The 22,715-nt window shown below is 40.1% G+C and overlaps 1 protein-coding gene across 14 annotated transcripts in view; it reads left to right on the top strand.

Annotated features, from left to right (window-relative positions):
• Positions 1–22,715, top strand: part of CELF2 (CUGBP Elav-like family member 2) — a 371,305-nt gene that overhangs the window by 339,348 nt on the left and 9,242 nt on the right. For 8 of the 14 annotated variants that reach the window (XM_038186449.2, XM_072043768.1, XM_038186464.2 and 5 more), the window contains 3 exons: positions 12,106–12,225; positions 17,869–18,066; positions 20,822–20,965. In XM_038186449.2, coding sequence (XP_038042377.1) covers positions 12,106–12,225; positions 17,869–18,066; positions 20,822–20,965 — 462 coding nt within the window. Of the gene's footprint in view, positions 1–12,105; positions 12,238–17,868; positions 18,067–20,821; positions 20,966–22,715 lie in introns of all 14 variants that reach the window. The other 6 variants (XM_072043812.1, XM_072043635.1, XM_038186444.2 and 3 more) reach the window with 2 other exon arrangements.

Consider the following 22,715-nt stretch of genomic DNA (forward strand, 5'->3'; position numbering starts at 1 on the left):
AACATGATACTGTCAGCTTGGCTACGCAGGTAGATATGTGTGTTTATATGCTATATATCTTACAACAAGTCCAAGCCAAGAAAATGCTGGAGTTCATAATATTCAGAAAACAATCCAAATCTTAGAAAAACTCAAGCACCTGAAGGAGCTTTCAACTATTTAACATTTACTACTGCCAGCACTGCTCCTGCAGCCCTGGAGAATTGTGCTTGTGTCCATAGATACTCATAGTCTGCTTTCCTGAGGCAGGATAGATTATGGAATATAGTGGGAATTAGAGTTTGTGAATGTTGTTGCAGCATTGTCTGCAAAGATCTAGTTCACTGAATATGGAGCCATTGATTTATTTTATGCATTGGCCAAACACAAGTATCTCCAGCAACTATATGAGTTTAAAACCAAATTAATGAAACCCTTGACTGCCTTAATGATGACCTTTGCTGTTGCAGAGCAAAAACATGCAATACAAATTAAAATAACCAGTGCCACATAAACTGCATATGACTTTATGAATGGTCTGCAAAGGAGCTGGGAAAGTAATTTTGTATGAGACCAGGTAGTCCTCAAGTTCCATTGTTTACCAAGGTGAATGACTACCCACTGGGTCATCGTATTACACTGAGGTTGTGCTTGCACACCCTGATAAAAATCCCTTCTTCCATGGAAATTATTATCCATAAATTTTCTGGACTTGTAACTCCTATGTCTGTGTATTCTGAACTTTTCAAAATACCAATATATCAGTTTATCTCATCTCTATTCTAAGATAGCATGGATAGAACTTCTGTCTGAACTAAACAAATCTTTTAGGCACATCCTATAGCACTGGAAAGACAAACATCTCCAAAGGACAGTTTACCTGATCTTTAGACAGATGTATTAGAGAGATGAAAATGAAGATGAATCAGGCCATCATCTCCCACATACCAGGATGGAAACTTGCCTTTGTGAATGATTTGATTATTCTTACAACAAAAACATGGCTTACCTCAAACTATAGGCCTGGGCTCTCCTGACACTAACTCTTTTTTTATGGAGAGATGCTACTAGTTGTTTTTATTACATAGTGGTGAAAGTATGTCAAAGATGTCACAGACCTGTTGGGGGTGGTGTGACAGAACCTGTACTGCAGGCAGAAGACCCTGGCCTGAGGTGAAGCTTCGTTAATTCCACATCAGAAATTTTTTGGGAGGTGATTGAGAAGTGGTTGTAGGCTGAAGTGGCTCTGCACGGAGATCACTGCAACTCTGGGATGTGAGCACCTGAACAGTAGCTTACTCCAAATAGTGTGAGATAGCAGGAACAAGCATAAGAGCGCAGCTGCAAGTTCCCCACAGAAACGTGAATGCTCTGGTTTTGATGTGAAGTCAGTGGTACTTCAAAGAAAACAGGCCATGGCCCTTGGCCCCACTGAGTAAAACAAAGTCATAAATGCACAGTAATTAGTCTTCATTTTCTTCGTATTGTGAGATTTCAGTTTGGTTTGATTTCATTTAGTTACAGTTACAGTTGTAAATACCTAACAGGCAGCTATGAAGTTTAACCCAAACCAGTCCACTATGCCCTATTGTTTTCTCCTGCCTCTTTAATGTATTTCCCAACCAAAACCAAAAGCAAAAGAAATTTATCATTGTGGTCTGCTGTCAAGAACACACAATGTGTTTCAGGCAGAGCACTGAAATGAGATGTATGACTTTCAGTTTACACAAGAGGTGGATAGTCTCCACCAAATAATGCATTTCAACAAAACAGAAGCTTCAGTGTGGAACTGGCCCAAAATAGTAACTTGCTTTTTAGTCTCTCTTTCCATCTTCATAAATTCAAAGGAAAACATACCCTTAAACACAACAACAAAGATTCACGCAGCTATGCCCAATAAGTAATCCCTTGTTTCCTAAAATAAGGGGCTTCTGATGGATAGACAGGTTTGTAGGAAACGTGTGGAACAGAAAAATAGAGGACCACAAAATTAGCCAGCTGATAGCTTTGTCTACCGTACCTTTAGTGCCTTTGTTTGCTTTGTGTTCTCCTCCTCCTCTGGGGAGCTGTGGAAGTTGCTTAGTGTAGACATTGTAATTTAAAGACAATCAGAAATGTGAAGCTAAGCGTTAACATAAATGACAGAGTGATTAACATAAGTGACCCTGATTTTCACTTGTCCCAAACTCAGAGAGCTTCCTTAGCCTTCAGTGACCCATGCATTCCTGAAAAGTGTGTATTTAGGAGTCTAAATTAAGTCTCCAGTTCTTGGAAACCTTAGCTCCTTCTGTCTTTGCAAAGAATTTGAATGACTTGGTTCACCTCTCTATGTTTAGGGTTGGTTTTGTTTGTTTGTTTGTTTCTTGTTTGTGAGCGTGCACTCACAGGACACTGTGAAATATAAAGCAGTTTTCAAAAAGCCACCTTCAGCCAAAAGGATCACCATGGGGAAAGATTCTTCTTTTTCTCTCCTTATCCCCCCTCTTTCTTGCTTAGTCTTGATTTCACGTGTGTGACACAGATGCAATCAGACATTGAGAGGCTGCTCTTTTCCCTTCTTCCATTCCTCAGTAGTGTTTCTCTTTTCCTGCACCCTGAGAAGACGTGGGTAATCTTTCATAGGGATCGTTCACCTGTGAGTAATGAAGAAATAGAGGGACATTGACTTATTCAGGGAAGGCTGTGATATTAGTATATGTCTCTCCATAATGTCATTCTCGTTTCCCCCGACTCTTTCTTGCTCTCTCGCTTTTTTGGTTCTCGTTCCCTGGAGAGCATCTGTCACTTTTATTTTATTCTTTCCAAGCACAGGCAGAGCGCTTAAACTTACTAGAATCTTCCTTTTTGACATGTCAGACAGCACTTCCCAGATACCAGAAAATGATCAAGTTTTTACTCGTCTTTCCACACTATGGCCATTGTGTTTGTCAGAGAACCTGATAGAGAATTAACCTCCCAAGAGCAGAAAAATCCACCTCTTCTTTGCCAAAAATAGCCCCAAGAAGCACAACTGGTGCTGGGGCTATGTTAGCAACTGGCAGACCATCAGTTTGTATGAGGGTGAATGCTCAGATTGGCTAGAGATCACCGTAAAGGGCAGACAATTTAATGCCAATCACAGGCACTAGTTAGATTAGAATACTGATGAGCCCTTTTGAAAGGCCAACTGCATCTTCTTTCAGCAAAAATATTAAAATGCCCCCCTTTCCCCTACCTCCCTCCCCCCGATTCTCCATAAGAATAAATTAAAACTTGGAGGTGTGGTTATTATCACAGAATAATTAGACCCCATGGGATTAGAGACACTCAACGTTTGTTAATGCCCCTGGGTTGTGATTATCTAATAATGATGATGCCTCTGTCATCAGTTAATTATTCTTCCCCTTTAAAATGTTCCTTATGCAGTCAGAGCCTGTAGAGTGTGCTCATTTCAGACAGAAATGCAACTGCAAATTCCTGAGAGCAATGTCACATGGGCGATGTGATTGACTTGCCCGCTTCTCCCCTATACTCATGTTTATGATGTTCATTTTATAAGCTCAATCATCGCTATGCTTGAATTGGTTCTCTTTTCCATAGGAGATAGTTAATTCATGTTTAGGAGTGAAGTTTATAGCCTCCATCTCCTTAAACCAACCAGTTATGGATAATGCACCTTAGCTGACTGACCTTAAACATCTCAAACAAGACCAGGTCAGGCCAGAATCCAGCAGAACAGCAGTCTACACCAGTCTGGTGATCCAGATTCACTGCTACACAAGAAACTCTTACAGCCAAGTGCCATTTTTTCTCTGTTTAAGAGCGTACCACAACCAAAATAAGATGTTATAGATCAGAACAAAGTTGGAAGCTTTGCACAGACTTTGCAAAGACAACACAACCAAACCTTTGCCACTATCCTTAGTCTTTCACTTGGGCCAGCAAGTTCATATTGTTTAGGTGCAGTTTGCAAGACATCATTGCAAACATCATTGTTTTTTTGCAACTAAAGCTTAGAAAGGAAATAGAAAACATAGCCTTAATCTGATTATCTTTAAAGCCAGTGTTGTCTCTTAGCTTCATTATCCCTCTTGTACTAACAAGGGGACAAAGAATATTCTGTTTACCCAAGAGATTTTGGGTAGTAAACAAAAAAATAATAATAAAATAAAATAAATTAAAACTAAATAAACTAGAATTAAAGATTTTTTTCCTTAGAATTAGTATTTCTTTTCCATTTGTCCCCAATTCTTACCATTACTCTCTTCTATGTCACTGACCGGGGACAATCAGGGTCAGTCTGAAGTCAGATCAGTTTCCTCAGAGCTTGATTCAGTCAGGTCTTAAAAACCTCCAAGGATGCAGACTGGGCCTTGTGAGTAATCTGTTCCAATGTTTGACCAACTTCAGAGAGAAAAGGTTTTTCGTTATATCGAGACTGAACCTCTCTCGTCTCAATTTACCTCTCATCCTCCTACCACACACTGCTGTGAACAATGCAGCTCCGTCTCCCTGAGGACCTCCTCACAGGTACTGAGGGGCTGCTGTTAGGATGCCCTGAAGCCATCTCTTCAGGCTGAACAAGCCCAACTCCCTCAATGTCTCCTTCCAGGACGAGTGCTTTGGTGTCCTTCCACTGAACTCTCTTCAGTTGATCAATGTTTTCCTTGCAATCAGGAGCCCCAAAACTAGATGTAGGACTTAAATAAGATGTAACAAGTGCTGAGTAACAGGAAAAATCATCTGGATCTCCTCGCTCTGTTCCTGTCCATACAACCAAGGACACTGTTGGCTTTCCTAGCTGCCAGGGCATGCACCAGGACCCTTAGATCTTTTTCAGCAGAGCTCCTCCCCAGTCCATCTATCCCCAGCCTGTGCCACTGAAAGAGATTACTCCTCTGCAGGTGCAGGCCTTTGCATCTGTCCTTATTAAATTTATTAAGGTTGGCCAACTCTGCCTGTCTTGGTCTCTTCAATTTGTAACCCTTTAGTCAGGATCAAATTAAGTCAGATTTTGACTCGTCTTTAGAGTCAGTGGGCTCAGGAAGGCAGCAGAGAATCAGAAACACACTGCAATTCATGGCAAGGAAGAAGATTCTGGACTCAGAAAGCTGCCAATACAAATTTGACAGGAGTGTCTCCCAAAAGAAAGCTTGTTTTCTCTGCAGCTTCTCATGCTTAGAGTCATAGAGATGCTGAACCTTAAATTTTTGGGTAGTATTGATCCCTAGTGCACCACTGTATCATCTTAACTGGAGCAAAGTGCTTCCAACACTGAATTATTTTAACTCTCCATTAAGTAAAACAACAAGAACAAAGTTGTGTTTCACAGCTGAGCAGTGCGCTTTGCTTTTTAACATATGCACATCTTCTACAACTGACTAAGCAGGATGTGACCAGAAAGCAGATAAGCAGGGAACTGATATCAAAGTAAATGTTGAGCTTCCTGTTGTGCCGTGCATTAGGTAGTGACAGGCAATTGTGGAGTGTAACCGAGAGCTGCCTAAAGGAAAGCTGTCAGCAGAGATGACATAGTTATTGTAGTGAATCTCTATTTGGAAAGTGCCAGCTTAGTTAAGCCAGTCTTGGAGCTGCCCTGAAGCCCTGCAGCACCAGAAAGCTGATTCTGCTCCAGAAGCATTAGCTCTTCTCTTCACATGGATGGAGTAGGTGAAGGTCTACAGCAACCCTCCAAGCAGGCAGAGAGGAAGCTGCCTTTAATTTTCTTTGCCCGTTCTCTCTTGTAGTCCTGCCTTAAAACCAAAATAACGCTTCCAAAAAGAAACCTCGCTTATGATCTTTGAAATGCCTCTCTGATATTTTCAGTATCTTAGTACAGGGCCAGCAGTGTGACTGTTTCATTTCCAGACAGTATGCTGGAAGTATGGAAACAGAGGAGAGGAGTGGGACAAGGCAAAAAGGAATGGCAGGAGTGCACAGCCTACTGATATTACCACCCAGAAAAATAGTGCCAAGTTAGTGAACATAGTATGGAGTTTCCAAGAAGCCCTTTTGTTCTGTGGAAAATGGCTTTGCTGAGAAGTCACTGGAGTTCTTTGTTACTCAGGTATATACCAAATAAATTAAGGAAGGAATGTGGTCTAATACACACTTTAAACAATCCTGCTGCAAAATTATAGCAGCGCACGCATGATTTAAATGTCTTTTTATTCAGAGCAACAGTGAGAGGGTGTGTTAATGTAGTGTTTTGTCTTATCACCAAGTGCCCAGGCAGCGTTCTTGGACCCTCCAGTTGGGCTCCTCTGTTGGGGAATAGGATTTTATAATTTGCCCCAGCAACGTGGCTGAGGGGGTCAGATATTTACCCAAATCTCTACTACAAGTCTGTACTGCATGAAGTCTGTACTACAGATGAACACAGGTCCTTGGTTTTTGTGCTGAGAATACCTAGGAGCCCTGTCAAGGACACTCCTTGGTCTTAAGCATAGGGAGTGAGTAGGAATGATAAAAATGTACCCATGCCTGCAAGTTACAGCCTTCTAAGAGAAGGCAGCAAATGGGAAGCAGCAGAATCAACCCTGTTGTGCAACAAACATAGTGAATGCTTTATCCAAGGTAGCACAAGAAGTTTCAGGCAGAACTGGGAAAGAAATCAGCAGCACCCAGTAGCTCAGTGTGCATGCTCTCGTGCGGCCCATGCTACTTTGTGTAACCTGTACTGTAACAATGCATAAGTCTGCTGTCTAGCTCCTTTTTCAGACCAGGTGGGTTTGCAGAAAAGTGCACATCCTTTGCATATTAGGTCAGGATTGCCCAGCATCAGGCAATTCTGTGAGCTCAAGATTTGATGGAGGGGATTACACTAAAATTTCAGTGTTTGCATAGTTTGGCATCAGTTCTGCACACAGGACAAAGCAGACCTCTCACCTACAGACCACAGGTCTGTACCACAACATATGGCCAACAGGAAAGGCAGCATCCACCCCCCATCATGTTACCTCTCTGTAGGATCTATGTCCACCCATGTCTACCTGCATTTAAGGTCTGCATCTACCATCTCAATCAGTGGAGGAACTTCCAAAGGGCAATTCAGCTCATCCTGAGAAAGAAATCTAAAGGTAGAGCATTGAGGTTAGAGTTATCTTAACCTCGAAGACAGTCCAAAAGAATAGCTTTGACTAGAATAGGTCAAACTAACTATGAGACTGCCAAAGATGGAGAAATTAATCCCATCCACAGTGTGCACAGCAAAGCCAAAGAAATATTTCCACATCATTGCCTTTCCTAGATGCTGAACCTGGTTTTCCAGCTGATGTAAATCCAGATGGTGTAAATCATTATGACTCTGTGGATTTAAGCTAGCCAACAGAATGGCCAAAAGTTTATATGCTAATACTGGTTGTTTTTCTAGGTTGGCAGTTTTTAGGAACTGTGTTGAAATGCTGTTTAAATAAAAAGGGAAACAGCTCATTGCTCATTTAGATTTCTTGGGGGAAAAAAAAAAAAAAAAACAGATATAGAAGGTGCTGTAACCTGTTACATGCAGAAATTAAAATGTTGATGAGAATAGATGAAAATCTATTTCCAGCCTTAAAAAATGTCCATGAAAGCAACAGTGGTAGTTAAATACAAATATATATATACTGTGTACAGCATCCACTCCAAATCAAAATATGTTTCCTATATCAAAGAGAGATCTGTTAAAGAATATATTAACCAAAGGCCAAGTCTTTTTTTTCATAATGAGTCTTGCAGCAAAAATTTCATCAATTAAAGGGAGGAAGCATGGGAAGATCAAATGACTGGGATCGGGAGGGATTTGGGGTGTTAGGGAGAAGGGCTGTGGCATGCCCTCCTCCATTTCTCAGCTTCTTAATAACATTATTTACATTATTTGGGGATGTCTGGCTATTTATTAAAGTGAAGTTGAGTACTTTGGAAGAAAAAAGAGGGAAGTAGTTGTGAGACTGACACAGAAAATTGGGAACAGAGGAAACAGTGAAGAAGGATCTTCAGTCTCTAATAGTTAAATATACATTTTTAAGCTTCTCACCTTTCACAGTTGAAGATGCTACAGTGTTCTGTAAAGTTTCTCTATGTGTCCTGGTTGGAGAAGACAACAGGTGACCAGCACACAGCATATCTGCAAGAAACTGCATATTTTTCTATGGGTCACAGGACAACTCCTTACTCTTACAAGTCTAAACTGACTTCTTTTTCCAATACTGTTATATTATTTTCACGTATTAATAGAATTTAAGGGTCACAGGGGAATATGATGAACATCTTGCCTGAGCTCTCACAATGGCCAAAGGATTCAACCTCATAACTCCTTCATTAGGGCAAACAGTCTCCGATTGAGCAACAGTCAGAGACTTTGAGAAAGCTGTTGGCTTATTCCAATGACTGATATTATAGAGGAAAAAGTTCGTTCGAGCAGACAAAACACTATCCATCATGTTCTGATGTTTATCCAGGGCTTAAAATTATGAGGGAGTGATAGGTGCAACAGATACAGAGCAGCTCTGTTCTTCTCAGAGTATTGTATATTCAGCCAGTATTCATCAGGCTGGAGTCCATTCTGCAGAATCTCTCCCCCTAGCTTCCATATCAGGTAATTCAGTTAATGCTGCCCCAGAAACATACCGAGTCTCTGACATATATATGTTTTAAGGAGACAAGTATAAAATTTCCAACATAAAGAGAAAAATAATATACCAAATGTTGTGGGTTCAAGGTGTGCCATATGGAGTGACTCCAGAAGCATAAGTCATTTGCACTTTTTTGTGTGTGTTTTCCACCAAATGCTGGTGCACCAGTAGCACAAAGAGGGTGATTCCTAGCAGCACTACATGTCCACACATCAAGCTGTCTACATACCTGGAGACAGATGTCTACTGTTTATTAAGCACAACTATGAAGTGATTCAATTCAGAACAGTAACGTTCTGGTGTTGAGGATGGAGGGAGTTGTGAAATGTTTTATTTTAATTTATATGGTGGCAGGGGACCCTGGTAAAAACAATTTATAAATGCTGTAGGTATCCAATGTATTTTTGTCATCTGGTCAACTAAAAGCCATAAATATAGAATAGCACTGTTCAGACAGTGCGTTATACTTCCTTTGCCATTACTCCGGGCAGTTGTGGAGCCCAAGAGCTTTACTGACATGAGAAAGATATCCAAGTTCCCCCAAAGTAGTGCAGTCATCTACTGTTACCACAAGGCATGTGATTTTTCTTTTTTTTCCCCTTTCTTTCCGTATACATTACAACTTTTTAGTTGAAAGAAACTAGGAAAGAACAAAAGACAGAGAAAGCATAGTTCTTGTCTTTAGATGAATTTCAAAATATTCTGGGAGTTCATGAGGTAAAAACTTTCAGCTGTCTTAAGTCTCCACATGTGTCTTGTAAGACTTTCAAAGTCTTGAAGACTTCGTTTCATCTCCCTATAAGTTTCTGGGGGACAAGGAATACCATTGCTTCATCTATTGATTTTATGCAGCATTTTGTGACAGATTTTCATCTCTCTCTAAATCTTGGTCTTCTTATGGCTCCCTTCATGATAATGTTTTAGCTCATCACTGTCTTCATCTTCATTTCATATGCACAGGATGCAGTCAAAGAGCAGAAGGTAACTGGTGTTGAATCTCTCAGGATACCTCATTCAGCAAGGTGCTGGATCCATCGCTTACAAGTGCCCTAATGAAAAGAGCTCCTTTCATTTCTGCTCAGCCCATGTTCAATAAGATAATGGAAACCACACAATTTGTTCAGTTTCTTTTTCCTCAAAGAAATAATAAGCCAAACAGGAAAAAACATTGTCCCAGTGGATCTGTGAGACAGATAGCTGCTAAGCAGAAGAAATAGCCGCAACAACAAAACTCTGATTTCTGAGGTTCTTCAGTTCTCCAACAAGTATTTTACATTGATTATGTGCCAAGTCATTATTTAGGGAAGCTAAATAATCTGCATTGCAACTTCAAATGGGAGAATCACTGAGGCACCTGCTCTGTGTTTGTCTGATGGAATACAGAAACTTGAAAAGAATAAAAGAAAAAAAAGAGATGTTGGCCCCAGATATTGGCCATCCCCAAAGCATGTGTTTGAGCAATGAGACCATGATAAGAGCCTCTGTGATGTGCTCTGTGGGCTGAGCAAGAGGGAAGGTTTTAATCAGATTTTTCTGCCTTCTCCAACAGATGTGTTGACAATCCATAAGCGTATGGCTCTCATTCACAGGAGTTATTTGCCCCCAAGAGCTTTAATGTAATTTTCAGGCAAACAATTTGCTAGCCCCCATTTCTCTCATTTCTTAAATATATGTGTTTCCTCAAGAGAAAACGATAATAATCCTCTGAAACAGACATGGATGGGATTCAGCCTAGTCATAACCAATCAGATCCTTCAGATTTGAGGTTTATGTACTTCATTTAAATGATCTGCTAATGAACTTGAACAGAAACACAGAGCCATGTTGGTCACAGGGAATTCACTGACATTCATTCCCTTTGATTTTTTTTCTTTCTTCTCTGCTGGTGTTCACATTATCTGACAAAAGTGTTTTTTTTTTTACTTCTTTCTTGGATTACCTTTTTTTTTTTTTTTTTTTTTTAACCAATGACATTATTGGCTTATTGCCTTGCAGAGAGAGATTGAATAATCAAAGCTTCTTCTATCTGCAACATTTAAAATAACTCAAGTTAACATTGCAGATGTGGTGAAAGTGGGGACAAGGAATCTTTCAGAGTCTAGAAATCTCTCCTCACCCACACCAAGAGAGTCCTTTGGACTTTGAGGCACAGTAAGAGGAAAGGCTTGTCTTTGGTGGGTCTTGAGGTTGTAAAGGTGGGTGGCTTTGTAGATTAGACCTTTGAGGTTTAACTACAGAGTTTTAAAAATTAGCTTTCTACTTTCCTTACTGGATGCTGAACACTGTAGTGACTTCACTTTCTTGAGGGCATGCTGGGCAATCTGGTGTGTTCAACAGCCCAAAAGAACATCAAGATAAAAGTGGTCTTAACCATTTCACAGCTACATAATGGGTAGGAACAAAAAAAATATGGTGTAGACATGACGTGCCTCCAGTAAATGATCAACAGAACACTGATTTCCAATGTTCACTTTTCAGTAGATAAAGCAATTTTTAAAGGGAAAAGAAAGAAAGTATTTATGATTGATACACTAAAGTAGGGCTCTGGATACAAGCTAAATACCTAAATGTTTCCACAGCTTTTATGAGTATGATTCACATGGTATAACTTTACCAACCTGTAGGTTAAATTTTTAATCCACACTGGTTATTCAAAGCTCCTCTGTGGGTGAAACACACAATTCTTGTTCATCCAACCTATCCTAAATGCTAGGCATTTCTGAGGTGCCTTACTACTTTTCTGTGACAAGAGAACAAGTATCTTTCTCTTCCTAACCGTACAGTTTTAGATGGATTCATCTCACCCACCATCAGCAGTCCCTCAGCATCATAGCAGCAAAGACCTGTCATCCACCTGGGCTTCAATACCCCTCTGGCACAGCTTTTGGAAGTGTATACAATACCATTTGTGCGGTCATACACATGGCTAGTTGCGTACATAGACCAACCTAAAAGCCTACAATAAGTTGGGTAGTAGTTACATTTTGTATTTGGCATGTAATTCTTCTTTTTGTAAACTTCAGGCCTCTAAGTAGTGTTCATATGGTTCCCTATAGCCATAATAAGAGGGTAGTATCTTACAGAATAATTCAGATTTCACTTAAGAGGCCTACAGCGAAAAGCGTGTTGTATGGCAGCAAAACTATTATGAATAATACTATATTTTCAAAGATGGTTATTAAAAGGTGGCAATATCTCAGCCAGCTAGCTGATCACTCTGGAATGCTAGACTGATTGACAAACTTTTGAGAAAGTGACTGTTCTCAATCTTACTGTTTCTGCATTATGTTTGCAAATACCATAGTGCTAAATTCTGTCATCCAGTCTTTTCTGTGCAAGACTCATCACTTTCCATGAATTTTCCATACTAGTAATATTTTTTTTGAGCAAGGTTGGTCTATTGGACTGATATTTTTTTCTTTCTTTCTTGCAAGTAACCCTGTTGTTGCTCTCAAAATTATTGTAAGTGGTTTTGTGATCAACTAAAGTAACTAAAATATGGCCTTAATTTTGGCTTCTTTTTTTTTCATTTTAGTGGCTGCATCAACTGCTAATTCCACAGCTGGTGCGGCCATGAATTCTTTGACTTCTCTGGGTACTCTCCAAGGACTGGCAGGAGCCACTGTTGGACTGAATAATATTAATGCACTAGCAGGTACCGTAAACAGTGAGTATTTATTGCTGTGGTAGACAGCCTTTCCCAATAATCATTTCACAAAAACTACCAATTGTAAAATGATGATACAATTATTTTTAATCTATATGCAAAATAAGGGGGTCAAGTTGATCTAGTTCCATTCATGGTACATATGCAGTTCTGGAGTCTTTAATAAAGTTTCACATAGTTTGCTCTGCAAAGTGAAGTCTTTTGGGTCCCTGCAAAAAGACTCCTATTCTTGCAGGGCAAATGGAAGGTAAAAGAAATGTCAGCAGGGTGTCTGGTTACCTATGTTATAGGAGAGGCTCCTTTTTCATTTTGGGAGTCTGAAAACAGGTATATCATCTCAACACACAAAACCTCATTCAGAAATGTCATGGTAAGAGAGGCATGTTTGCCGTAGACATAGTTCTATTAAAATGTCTGTAGGAATTATCCAATTGACTTAAGAGCAGCATACTTGCTTTTAAAATGAAGGCAAATTTTTGGCCTTTAATTTGGAAGTATAAGAGAATGGTGCGGTCAGTCAGCTGTAATACCAGAGCATGGGCATCTATCCTAATACATCTTAAACCCTGACATCCCCTAAGTAGATGGCAATAGCTGATAGAACATCCTCCTCATTCTCAGCCTTGGTCAAGATTTTCCTGAAGAATAATTTATTTTTTATTGTTTCTGTTATGATGACTTCACCTTTGCCTGAAATGGAAGAGATTGGTCCAGCTGCATTTTTCCCCTCCCTTCTTTTAGCTGCTGTTGTTCCTTGCATTTCCTTCAGCAATGCAAGGAATCTACTTAGTCATCACCAGTCCATGACCCATCATAATGTACCCCCAGGAATGGATGTCCTCCTCAGTACCACTTGCTCACTCTGATGCTCTGCATGATGTCCTTTTTGTCACTGTTACTTGGCTGCTCACCCAATCTTTTTGTTCTGTGATCTCTGGTTGTCATTGTTGGGAGTTGGGAAGGAAGGGGGCTGATGGCTGTCCATGTAGCAATGATGAGTGGTTGCATGGGGCCTTGTGTAAAACAGGTCTTGCTTCTGGCAAGGACATGCATATTTCACACAAGCAAACAACCTCACGGTAAATATGGCTTAAGAACAATTTAAGAAAAGTAAGCACATTAGGCCCTAAAAAGGCCAATGTTTCTTATCTGTTTCTAACTCATTACAGCATGCCACTGAAAATGGCATGCATGAAAAGCTAACTTATCTACTCTCATGAGCTCTCTTAGTAAGAGGGCTACACTGCCGTAAGTAAGAAAACATTAAATGTCCTTCCCCTGATAAACAGTCATTATCCTTTACATGGTTTATAAGAGGTCACAATATCAAGTGCGGCATACGGCATCCCACTGCTTCCCTCCCACAAGTACTAAGAACCCAGGCACACTGGAGCACTCCAAGATAACATTCCCTTCATCAACATCAAGAATGAATCACCTATGAGCTCTTAACTTTGCGTGGGAATCCTTCTTTTGCGTTCCTTTTAACATTTATTGCTAGGCTGCAAACACAGTTTACATTTCCTCAAGAAGTATTTTCAGGTGTTGTTTGTGCAAACTTACCTGCATGTGCCATTTGAAGTATTAATGATGTATTCACAACCTGGTACCAAATTCAGGCTTGTTATAAGCCACCTTTACTTCCATGGACTTGTACTAACAATGGCTTCAGTTCCAAATCTTCTTCATGGATGTTTTTATGGGTGCAGAGTGTGTATGTGCCTAGAATATCCCTATGTATATAGCACACATACTTAAAAATATATGTGGATACGTCTATGTATATGCGCAAGTATGTACATATATGAGAGGGGTCTAAAGAGTAGAAACTGATTCCTCGTATGCTGCATTGTGGCACCTGTTCCTCTCCGAAGGAGGACCCTAATTATCAACTTCAGTTGTTTGCGATGCTAATGATAGCAAATCATTGTTCCAGTGAAAACAACCTCCCCTGTCTATTTTAATGATGAGCCAGTGCTTTTCCTAGTGACTATTTCTGATCCAGTTGTTCACACTCAGACCTCTCCAGGAGCCTGCCTTCGGTAAACCTCAAGTTCAATGGATTTGATGTTTCACAGTATGCTGTGGTCACAAACACTCCAGTAAAAGCATTCAAACATTATTTTGTCATGAAAGTTCCTGGAGTAATTGTGCAGAAAGGCTGGAATTGAGTGACGTGCTTCCAGCTGGGGAATTAACAAGAATGATCCAAAGCACCAGCCATGCTGAGCATCACCCTGAAATATATCAGGAGATGACACTGGGCTTCGGCATTGATTTACGCAAGGGTTTTGGAGGAGGTATTCTGTTGAAATCATGTCCAAGTATGTGAGATTCACAGGGAGAATGTCCTCCAGGCTGAGCTCACTAGGAGACTTAGTCTGCTTTCTGGATCCTGGCTGTGTCTGGGAAAAATAAACTGGGTTCTGGAAACTAATAGCATTCTCATTGTAGAGAGAAGCATTGTAGAAACATGTCTGGAGACCTTATACTGTAAAGTGAAATCTGGTAAGTCAACTGTCTCCAAGGGTTTGGCAGCAGTTGTACATACTGGGATTCAGCCAGTCATCTTTATTTGTACTTGAAGCATCTAAGACCGTAAATGACAAAACATTAGTCTGTCTCCATTGGGGCAAGTAAATTTAAATGAAGTAAATTACAAAAAGAATTATTAATAATGAGGAAAAAATAATAAAGAGTGTAGAAGAGTTTCTTTGTAATTAAGAAGGAAAACCATGAAATTAGGATACTGGACAGCTATGACACAGTAGTTGTATGTGAAACCAGGGCAGTCACTTAGCCTTTCCACCCCCATATTTACATCTGTAAAATGGAGATAAAACTGTTCATGACAGATTGGAGGGTGCATGGAAGGCACTTTCAGAGACCATTGGACTTGCCAAGCATTGTCTCTTCTGTATTATGTAACTCGGAAAAGTAGAAGGCCACAGATGAGAAACTCCAAACAATTATTTCACAAAAGTGAGTAAAAGATCAAAGTTCAATATCAGACTGAGGTGCATTGGTTGAAAAAATACAAAGATGTGTAACTGAAGCTGGATCTTGCATATTCCATAAAAATAAAATAAATTAAAAAAAAAAAAAGAAAAAGGAGAAGAGAAGAGAAGAGAAGAAATGCTGACACCTTTCTGCAGATCTGTTTTGCTCAGGAGGGAGGCATATTTAGACACATGCTCTGTGGTAGCCATAGCAGTGCCCTTCCCGGAGGCAGTGAGGTGAGCTGAGGCTATCTGTTGGCTGATCTGAAATCATTTAGTGGGAAGGGGCTATTGATTCTAGGCGAAAGAAGGGGGAGGATGCTGCCCACAGCAACACAAAGCATGTTTATCTAATAGGCTGATGACTCACAAAAGATAACGTGTTATCCTAATACTTCCTCTATTATCAGGTTATTTCAACACTATAATAAAGGGAGAGATACAAGTTGTTTTATCAAGAGCCTTTACTTCAGTCAATGCTGTGCGTACACGTGCAAGCGATGACACAAACCTCAGTACAGAAACATCAGAGTAGGTTAAGGTCAGGCTCAGCACCAAATTACTACTTTATACCATCAGTTTGAATTTCCATTTTCAAAATGTCCTGTCCTTTAGCTGTAAGATGCTTCACAAACTATATTGGCTTGCAGGTTTTGTTTTACATCTGGAACCATTAGACAAGAAATAGCTGGCTCTGCTCTGACAGAGGTTTTTGTTCGAAGACATGGCAGCCAGTATCTCCTATCAGGATACAGCAAAGTTCTGAAGTGGGGTGGAGGGGAAAGAGAAACCTTCAAAGTGCAAGACATTTTATTAAGCAAAGGCTAAGAATATCACATTTCTGTCAAGTGTTTAGTCACACAAATTATAGTAATATCAAAAGGTATAATTTATGCAGTACAATTCTCTTAATTGGCACAGAGTCTGGTGGAGCCAGAAAGGTGCCACTTGAGCAATTGTCCTGATTATCAGAGACTCACAGGAATACACTTTCTGAATCTACATAAGAGATGGAAGAAAACTAGTAGGTCAGTATCTTTATCCTCCTCTGTCAATGCAGTATAATTCCCTCCAGTATCTTTTCTACCACTAAATTACTCATGTGATAAGGTTTATGCTACTTTCCTTGAAGAAGACCGTTTCCCAGTCTAATAGATTTCATTGTTAATTCACTATGAAGTGTTCTCTGCTTGATTTCCTCACTTTTCTTCAATTCCACATAACCCCTTTATTATTGGTCTGAAATTGAGCTCTCTCTTTCTTTTCGATATTCCTAGTTATTGGGGACCACATACAATTCTACCAGTCACTTTTTCACCCATCCTTTTGCCAACAGAAACTCTGCACAGTCAATGTGTAAGAAATGGTCGCAGGTGGTTCCAGATGCCCCCTTTTTCTGGTGACTGCTTTCCTGTACCTTGAGGGGGCTGATTAAGCCCAATTAAGTTGTTTGTGAGCTGTTCACCTAAAAAATATGAGCACAGGATAGCTGGTTGGGCATGAAATGTGGCCTCTCTGTCCTGCTGAGCACTTACTCTCCTGACATTAGTCAGAGGTGTGGGCGATGAGGTCTCTGATTCCTGCTCCCCATGACTACCAAGGTAACTGTAATGGGAAATTTCACTTTTTCTGGAATTTCTGGGGAAAAAAAAAAAAAAAGAGTTAACATCGTTCATTTTTATGTGGCTCACTTAGGAGCCATAAGGATGCAGAGAAGTAATGGAGAGAGGCTGTATGTAGTCCAGGAGTTTGTCAAAATTCTTTTGCAGACTGCACTATTTGCATGGGTAAGGGATGCCATTTTATGCACAGCTAGCAAGCCTGTCTGAAACTTCTTCCTTGGTGGTCATCCCAGTCAAATTAATCTGTTATTTATCAGGATGTATAATTGCTTTAAGGAAAAAATAATAATAAAGCGACTCTGCTTCCAGTGAGGAGTAAAGGAACACATTGCTAGATCCAAATGCTCTTGTTTCTTCATGAAAGATGCCTGGTTTGGATGAAGCACTTGCAGTCACTCCAGATGTGCTGCTGTTCACCCATCTGTCCTCACAGGAGTAGGTGGAGGAGGAGGATGGAAGCACACAGCATCACAGTCCATCTTCCTACCGCAAACCCAAGGGACAAAACCCATCACTGTATGGAGTGTTATTCCAAAAAGCTGTTACTCGGGGTTCTCTGCTGACCCCACACAAGCAAAACATCTCTGATACCATGTGGTGATGTCCTGCTGATAAAGACCTGGCCAGAGAGAGTGGGTTTTCTCACAGAATGCTCTTTCCCAAGTGGCCAGATTGCAAGGATGGAGGTTGGGGGGTCCTGCTCTCCCAGCCTTGGATGCCCCCAGCAGAAGCACAGGTGTTGAGGACAGTGGGCAGAGAGGGTTTGGGGAGCACCGAGCTGTAGTACTTGCCAGTAGCAGGCTGCATGCGAGTCCGTTTGACTGTGCAACCGTTGTGCTGAAGTGATCCTGACGCCAGAGTCGTGTTTCTTTGTTTTCAGTCCCATTTGGTGACGCGCCGAGCTGCATGCACTGCCGTCGTTGTCAGTGTCAATATAATACCAACAACTTTCGGAAAGCACTAATGAACAAGTGCAATTTCTTTTCTCTATTGTTGGGTTTTTTGTAAAGTTGCTCAAATGCTCTCAGGTATGGCGGCCCTGAACGGAGGACTCGGCGCAACAGGCTTGACGAACGGTACGGCCGGCACGATGGACGCACTCACCCAGGCCTACTCAGGAATCCAGCAGTACGCTGCGGCCGCGCTGCCCACCTTGTACAGCCAGAGCTTGTTGCAGCAGCAAAGCGCCGCGGGCAGCCAGAAGGAAGGTAAGCACTCGCCCTTCTCAGGATAAGCAACGCTCGGCCAAGCGAGAGCCGTGTTTTGGGTCTGTTTCTTCACAGAGGCTCAGCGAAGGACATCGAGTAGCCTCATCTTTGATGTTTACGTTTTCTCCTGCCCTGATTGGTGGTTTTCATTTTTTCAACCTCTACTGTAAATCACTTTTTTTTACCATCTCTCCTTCCAGCCATACCTTCCTGACCGTTCTTTGTGGTATAAAAGCACCGCTGTGCAAAAAAGCACCAGTAACAAAATGCATCCCGTTATGGGTGACCATCTTTCACACGCTTTAATGGTTTCCATTTTCCATGATGGTGGAGTTAATCTGATTAGGTTTAAGTTTTTGAGTCAATGGCAAGACCTGGCTTTGCATTGAGTGATTCTTTGCTCAATTCTGGGTTTTGCAGGGGAACAACAAAGGGTTTGCCCCTCTCCCTGCGCCAGTAGAGCAAAACAAACCTCGAGAAGTTGCTGCTAAGAAAAAAGGAATGCTAGTAAATATTTAGTAAAATGAGGTTACCTTTTTTCCCCTCTCCCATTCCCTTGTATGCTTCCCAGGCATTTTGGGGTTTCATTTCTGTTTTTACTGCTTTCCCTTCTCTCATCCTAAATTCCAGCTAATTCTAGGAGGACAGGAGAATATTGCATGCTTTCTAAGATTGTATCTATGTTGTCACTACTACTCTTGCCAGGGATAAGCTTTGGAAATAAACCTAGTGTAATATCCTCAAGAGAAAGATTTTTACCCTCTTTTAATATAGTATCATGCACTGCTATGGGATGTGGTGTTTCCTATGAAGGCAAATTTGGCATTCCCATAGCTGGGTATTATACAGGGGCACTGTGGAGTTTAAATGTTTATTTTCTCTAAATTTGTTACATCGTTTACTGCTAAAAGCTCAGATTATATTAAATGAAATGATTTTTTTCTATCAGCTTTTTTTTTTTTTTTAATTTTGTGTGTTCTCTGCTTTTATCTTTCATCTCACTCACTCAGTCAGTGACAACAAACTGACACCAAAACCAAATTGTTTATCTGGTGTCATTGTGCATATTCAGTTTGATTTTTTTTAACTATTTTTTTTCAGTTCATATCAAGTGAAAACTTATTTTTTTATTTTATGAATTGGCAGTGTCTTTTTTAAAACACAGCCTTTTATATGTCTTGTTTCTGTTAGTAAGGGGTTACGTTAGGGTGAATAAATTCTATCTTTAAATACTGATGGCTATTTTTTGTTTCTTAACATGATTTCTGATGGCATGGTGAAGAGTCTGCAGTGGTTGATGATAACCAAGTTCCAAAGAAAAATACTATATCAATAGTAAATGCTGAAGCTTAGTGAACTGCCTCATGCATATGCTGTAAACTATTGTTAAGTAAGTTTTGCTTACTATTTTAAGAAATTTTGTTTTCTGGAAAGGATAGTTTACTGGCAGAAAGAAGAAATAAGTTCCAGGTGATGATTTATTTTCTTTTTTTTTTTTTTTTTCTCAAAAAAAGTTTCTTTGAAAAACATTTTTTTTTCCAAGCCTTTTATCCCCTGTGCTGGGCAAACATTGCAGCCTTTTCTTTCAGGCTGAGAGAGGGCAGCCAGGCTGGTTACAAGAGAGGTGAGGCTTTGTGACTCTTGCAGAAGGTGTCCATAAATCTGGTATGCTTTCCTCTCCAATCCAGAAAACCACAGACATCACATCTGAGATACACACAGGTTCCTTTACACAGGGGAATACTCAAGCATGTTACTCTAGATGTGTTTTTACCAGAAATTTTTGTTCTCTTTGTGTACTGATTGTGCTCCTGGTGTCTGTGTGGGAAGGCCGCACGTCTGGTTCCATCATAGATCATATTCTTTTAGACATTCATGGCTTACTTCCAGTATGTTACTGCAAGGGAAAAATTGAGCTGGGATTGAAAAAAAAAAAAATTATTGCTGGGGGTGTGTGTTTAAGCAAATAGCACTATAATGTGTATCTCAAATTTAGGCTCTAAGAAAAATATTCAAAGTAGCTCCAAGTTTGCCCCTTTCTTTTCAAACTCAAATTGATGTAAAGCCACTTTAATTTCAACCCAAAAATTTTATTTTGAACTTTTAAAAAGTAGTTATTTTACAAAGTTTCTCTGGGAGATAGAGCTTTCTCTGGGGAATTCATATTTAAAAAGAGTATGCTGTCTGAAATGAGTCCACACGTTTTTTTTTTCTTAGTATCTCTCTCTGATTCTGCTGATTTCCAAGTCAAAAAGTTTGCTTTGTCTTACCCTTTTTATTCCCATCCCCACCAAGCTCCTGCCCTTTTATCTGTGATGCTCAAATCTGAGCTCAGCTCACTGCATTTCTCTAAATTCCTGCAACTAAAATTAAGCCAGCAAACCCATGCAGGTGTTTGAGGCAGCAGGGGGCTCTTTGGGCAGATCTTGGGGTGTTGTGAGAGAGTAATACATTGTGTACCTGTTTTCCTAACCTTAATTATCCTGAAAGACACTTGTGTAAATTGAAGAAAGAGGCTGCAGTTTAACTTCTTTTGTAGAAGAGGTATCAAGTGAACACTTTGCAAGATAGGATACTCTAAAGAGCTGCATTTCAGCTCTGTTCCTTTGATGATCCACTTACTGTTCTTCCTTCAAAGTTGGAAAGTGAAATGCTTTCTGACCATCACCTTCAGTAAGTATTATGGGAAAATAGATTAAACGTAGCTCTTGTAATAGCTGTTTTCAGACTTTTGTTTTGTTTTGTTTTCCTAAAGGTCCAGAAGGGGCAAACCTCTTTATTTACCACCTCCCCCAGGAGTTTGGAGACCAGGACATTCTGCAGATGTTCATGCCTTTTGGAAATGTTATCTCTGCTAAAGTCTTCATTGACAAACAGACCAATCTGAGCAAGTGCTTTGGTATGTCAAATTTAATAAATCAAATAGTAAAAACCACATGCACCACTCTGAAAAGGGGTCAGGAAAGAAAATTAACAGCAGTGTGAGAAATGTCATACTGGAATTTCATTCCCAAAATAATGGACTCTTAATCCTCAAATGAGAGGAAGGATGCACAGGCAAACTAGTTCTAACTAAAAATTGGCTGTGAAAAAACAATAATAATCTTCCAGTCTGACATCTCGCATGAATGTGTCAAGTACATGAAACTAATTACACCCTATGTGGGGGAATGTCATTTAGTATACTATTAAGCTGCCTTATTATGGATACCTAATTATTCTCTATTGTATAGCTGAGCCACTTAAAAATGCTCTATGTTTAACCCATTACTTCTACATTACAGGAATTTCTTTCTTCTGAATTAAGTACAAGATTGTGCAATTAGTGTTTGAATGGTGTGTACATGTAGTTCAGAACGTTTTACAGACAGTTGATGTCTAGATATGCAGCTAGAGCTGCAGCAGGCAAGCTCCAATACATTATGAAAGGTAGCATCTCCCCTTACCTTAGGGTGGGGATGAGGGGAGTGTCAATGTCAAGTTTTCCAGGGAATGCTTTAGGCTGTCAGAAAACTAGATGGCAGCAGAGGAGAAGATGATATGTTGGTATAAAACAATTTCTAGGGTTGGTCAGATAGGCTGATGTCCTTCGAATGACATAGGTGCACCAGTTCAGTGCCTCAACAGAGAGGAAAACAGAAGGTGACTGAGTGGCAACCTGTTAGATCGTTGGTCTAATGACTGTGGTTTTAATGCAAGACATGAGAAGGGTCTTGGAGGACAGAATCTCTTAAAGAAAAGTTTCGTAAGGTTTGACTTAAAATACTGGGGCTTCCAGCGAAATGACAACTCTTTCCCAGAGTAAAGGAAAGCAGCTGTATGTATGACAAATTAGTAACCAGTCGAGACAATCCCTTTAGTTTCCAAAACTTTTTTGTACTGACAAATGTTGCTCTTTGCACAGCACCATCACTTAATTTTCAAGTGTCCCCATTAACCATAATACATGTTTCTTAGCTTGCATATCATTACTTCTTTATTTTTTTTTAATCTAGGTTTTGTTCAAATGTGTCTGTCTCAGTGTTTGTCTACATGAGGTCCATTCAGGAACAGCTATTGGGCTTTAACCCATTTTAAAAGAGATGAATTTATCTAAACAGACAGTACCCAATCAAGAGCAGCATCTATCAGGCTACTCAGAAATACCTACTGCACAGGGATTCAAGCCATACCACAATCTGTGTCTATTGCACCTGACAAGCCCATAGTACACCTGGAAATTTAATTCACTTTGCAGATAGCATGTGATATTCTTTCTGCATTTTTCTTTATTTTTTAGGCCCTGTTTAAGCTTTACAAAAAAATTGCTCATATTTAGACTAATACAGTACAGCATGTTTCTGCAATGTGTTAAAACAGTCCCTGAGGCTGTAGCAAATTTGAAAACTGGAATTGAAAAGGACTCCCTATTGATCTGGAGCCAGTTCAGCTAGTGTGTTGGGGTGACAAAATCACTGTTGAGGTCTCCAGGAACCTTGATGAAATGTCAAATCAAGCTGTGTTAATCGAAATGCAGCAATTGTGATCACTACTGAAAAAAATGTAGATTAGTTTGGGCAGGCGGCTCAATTCATCAACTCGCTTCCCACACTTGTTTTTTGTGGGTTTCCTTTTACTGTTCGATTACCTACCTACACATTTCTCTGGGT

The sequence above is a fragment of the Anas platyrhynchos genome, chromosome 1 (genome assembly GCF_047663525.1).
Source record: "Anas platyrhynchos isolate ZD024472 breed Pekin duck chromosome 1, IASCAAS_PekinDuck_T2T, whole genome shotgun sequence".
In the NCBI taxonomy this organism is placed as follows: domain Eukaryota; kingdom Metazoa; phylum Chordata; class Aves; order Anseriformes; family Anatidae; genus Anas; species Anas platyrhynchos.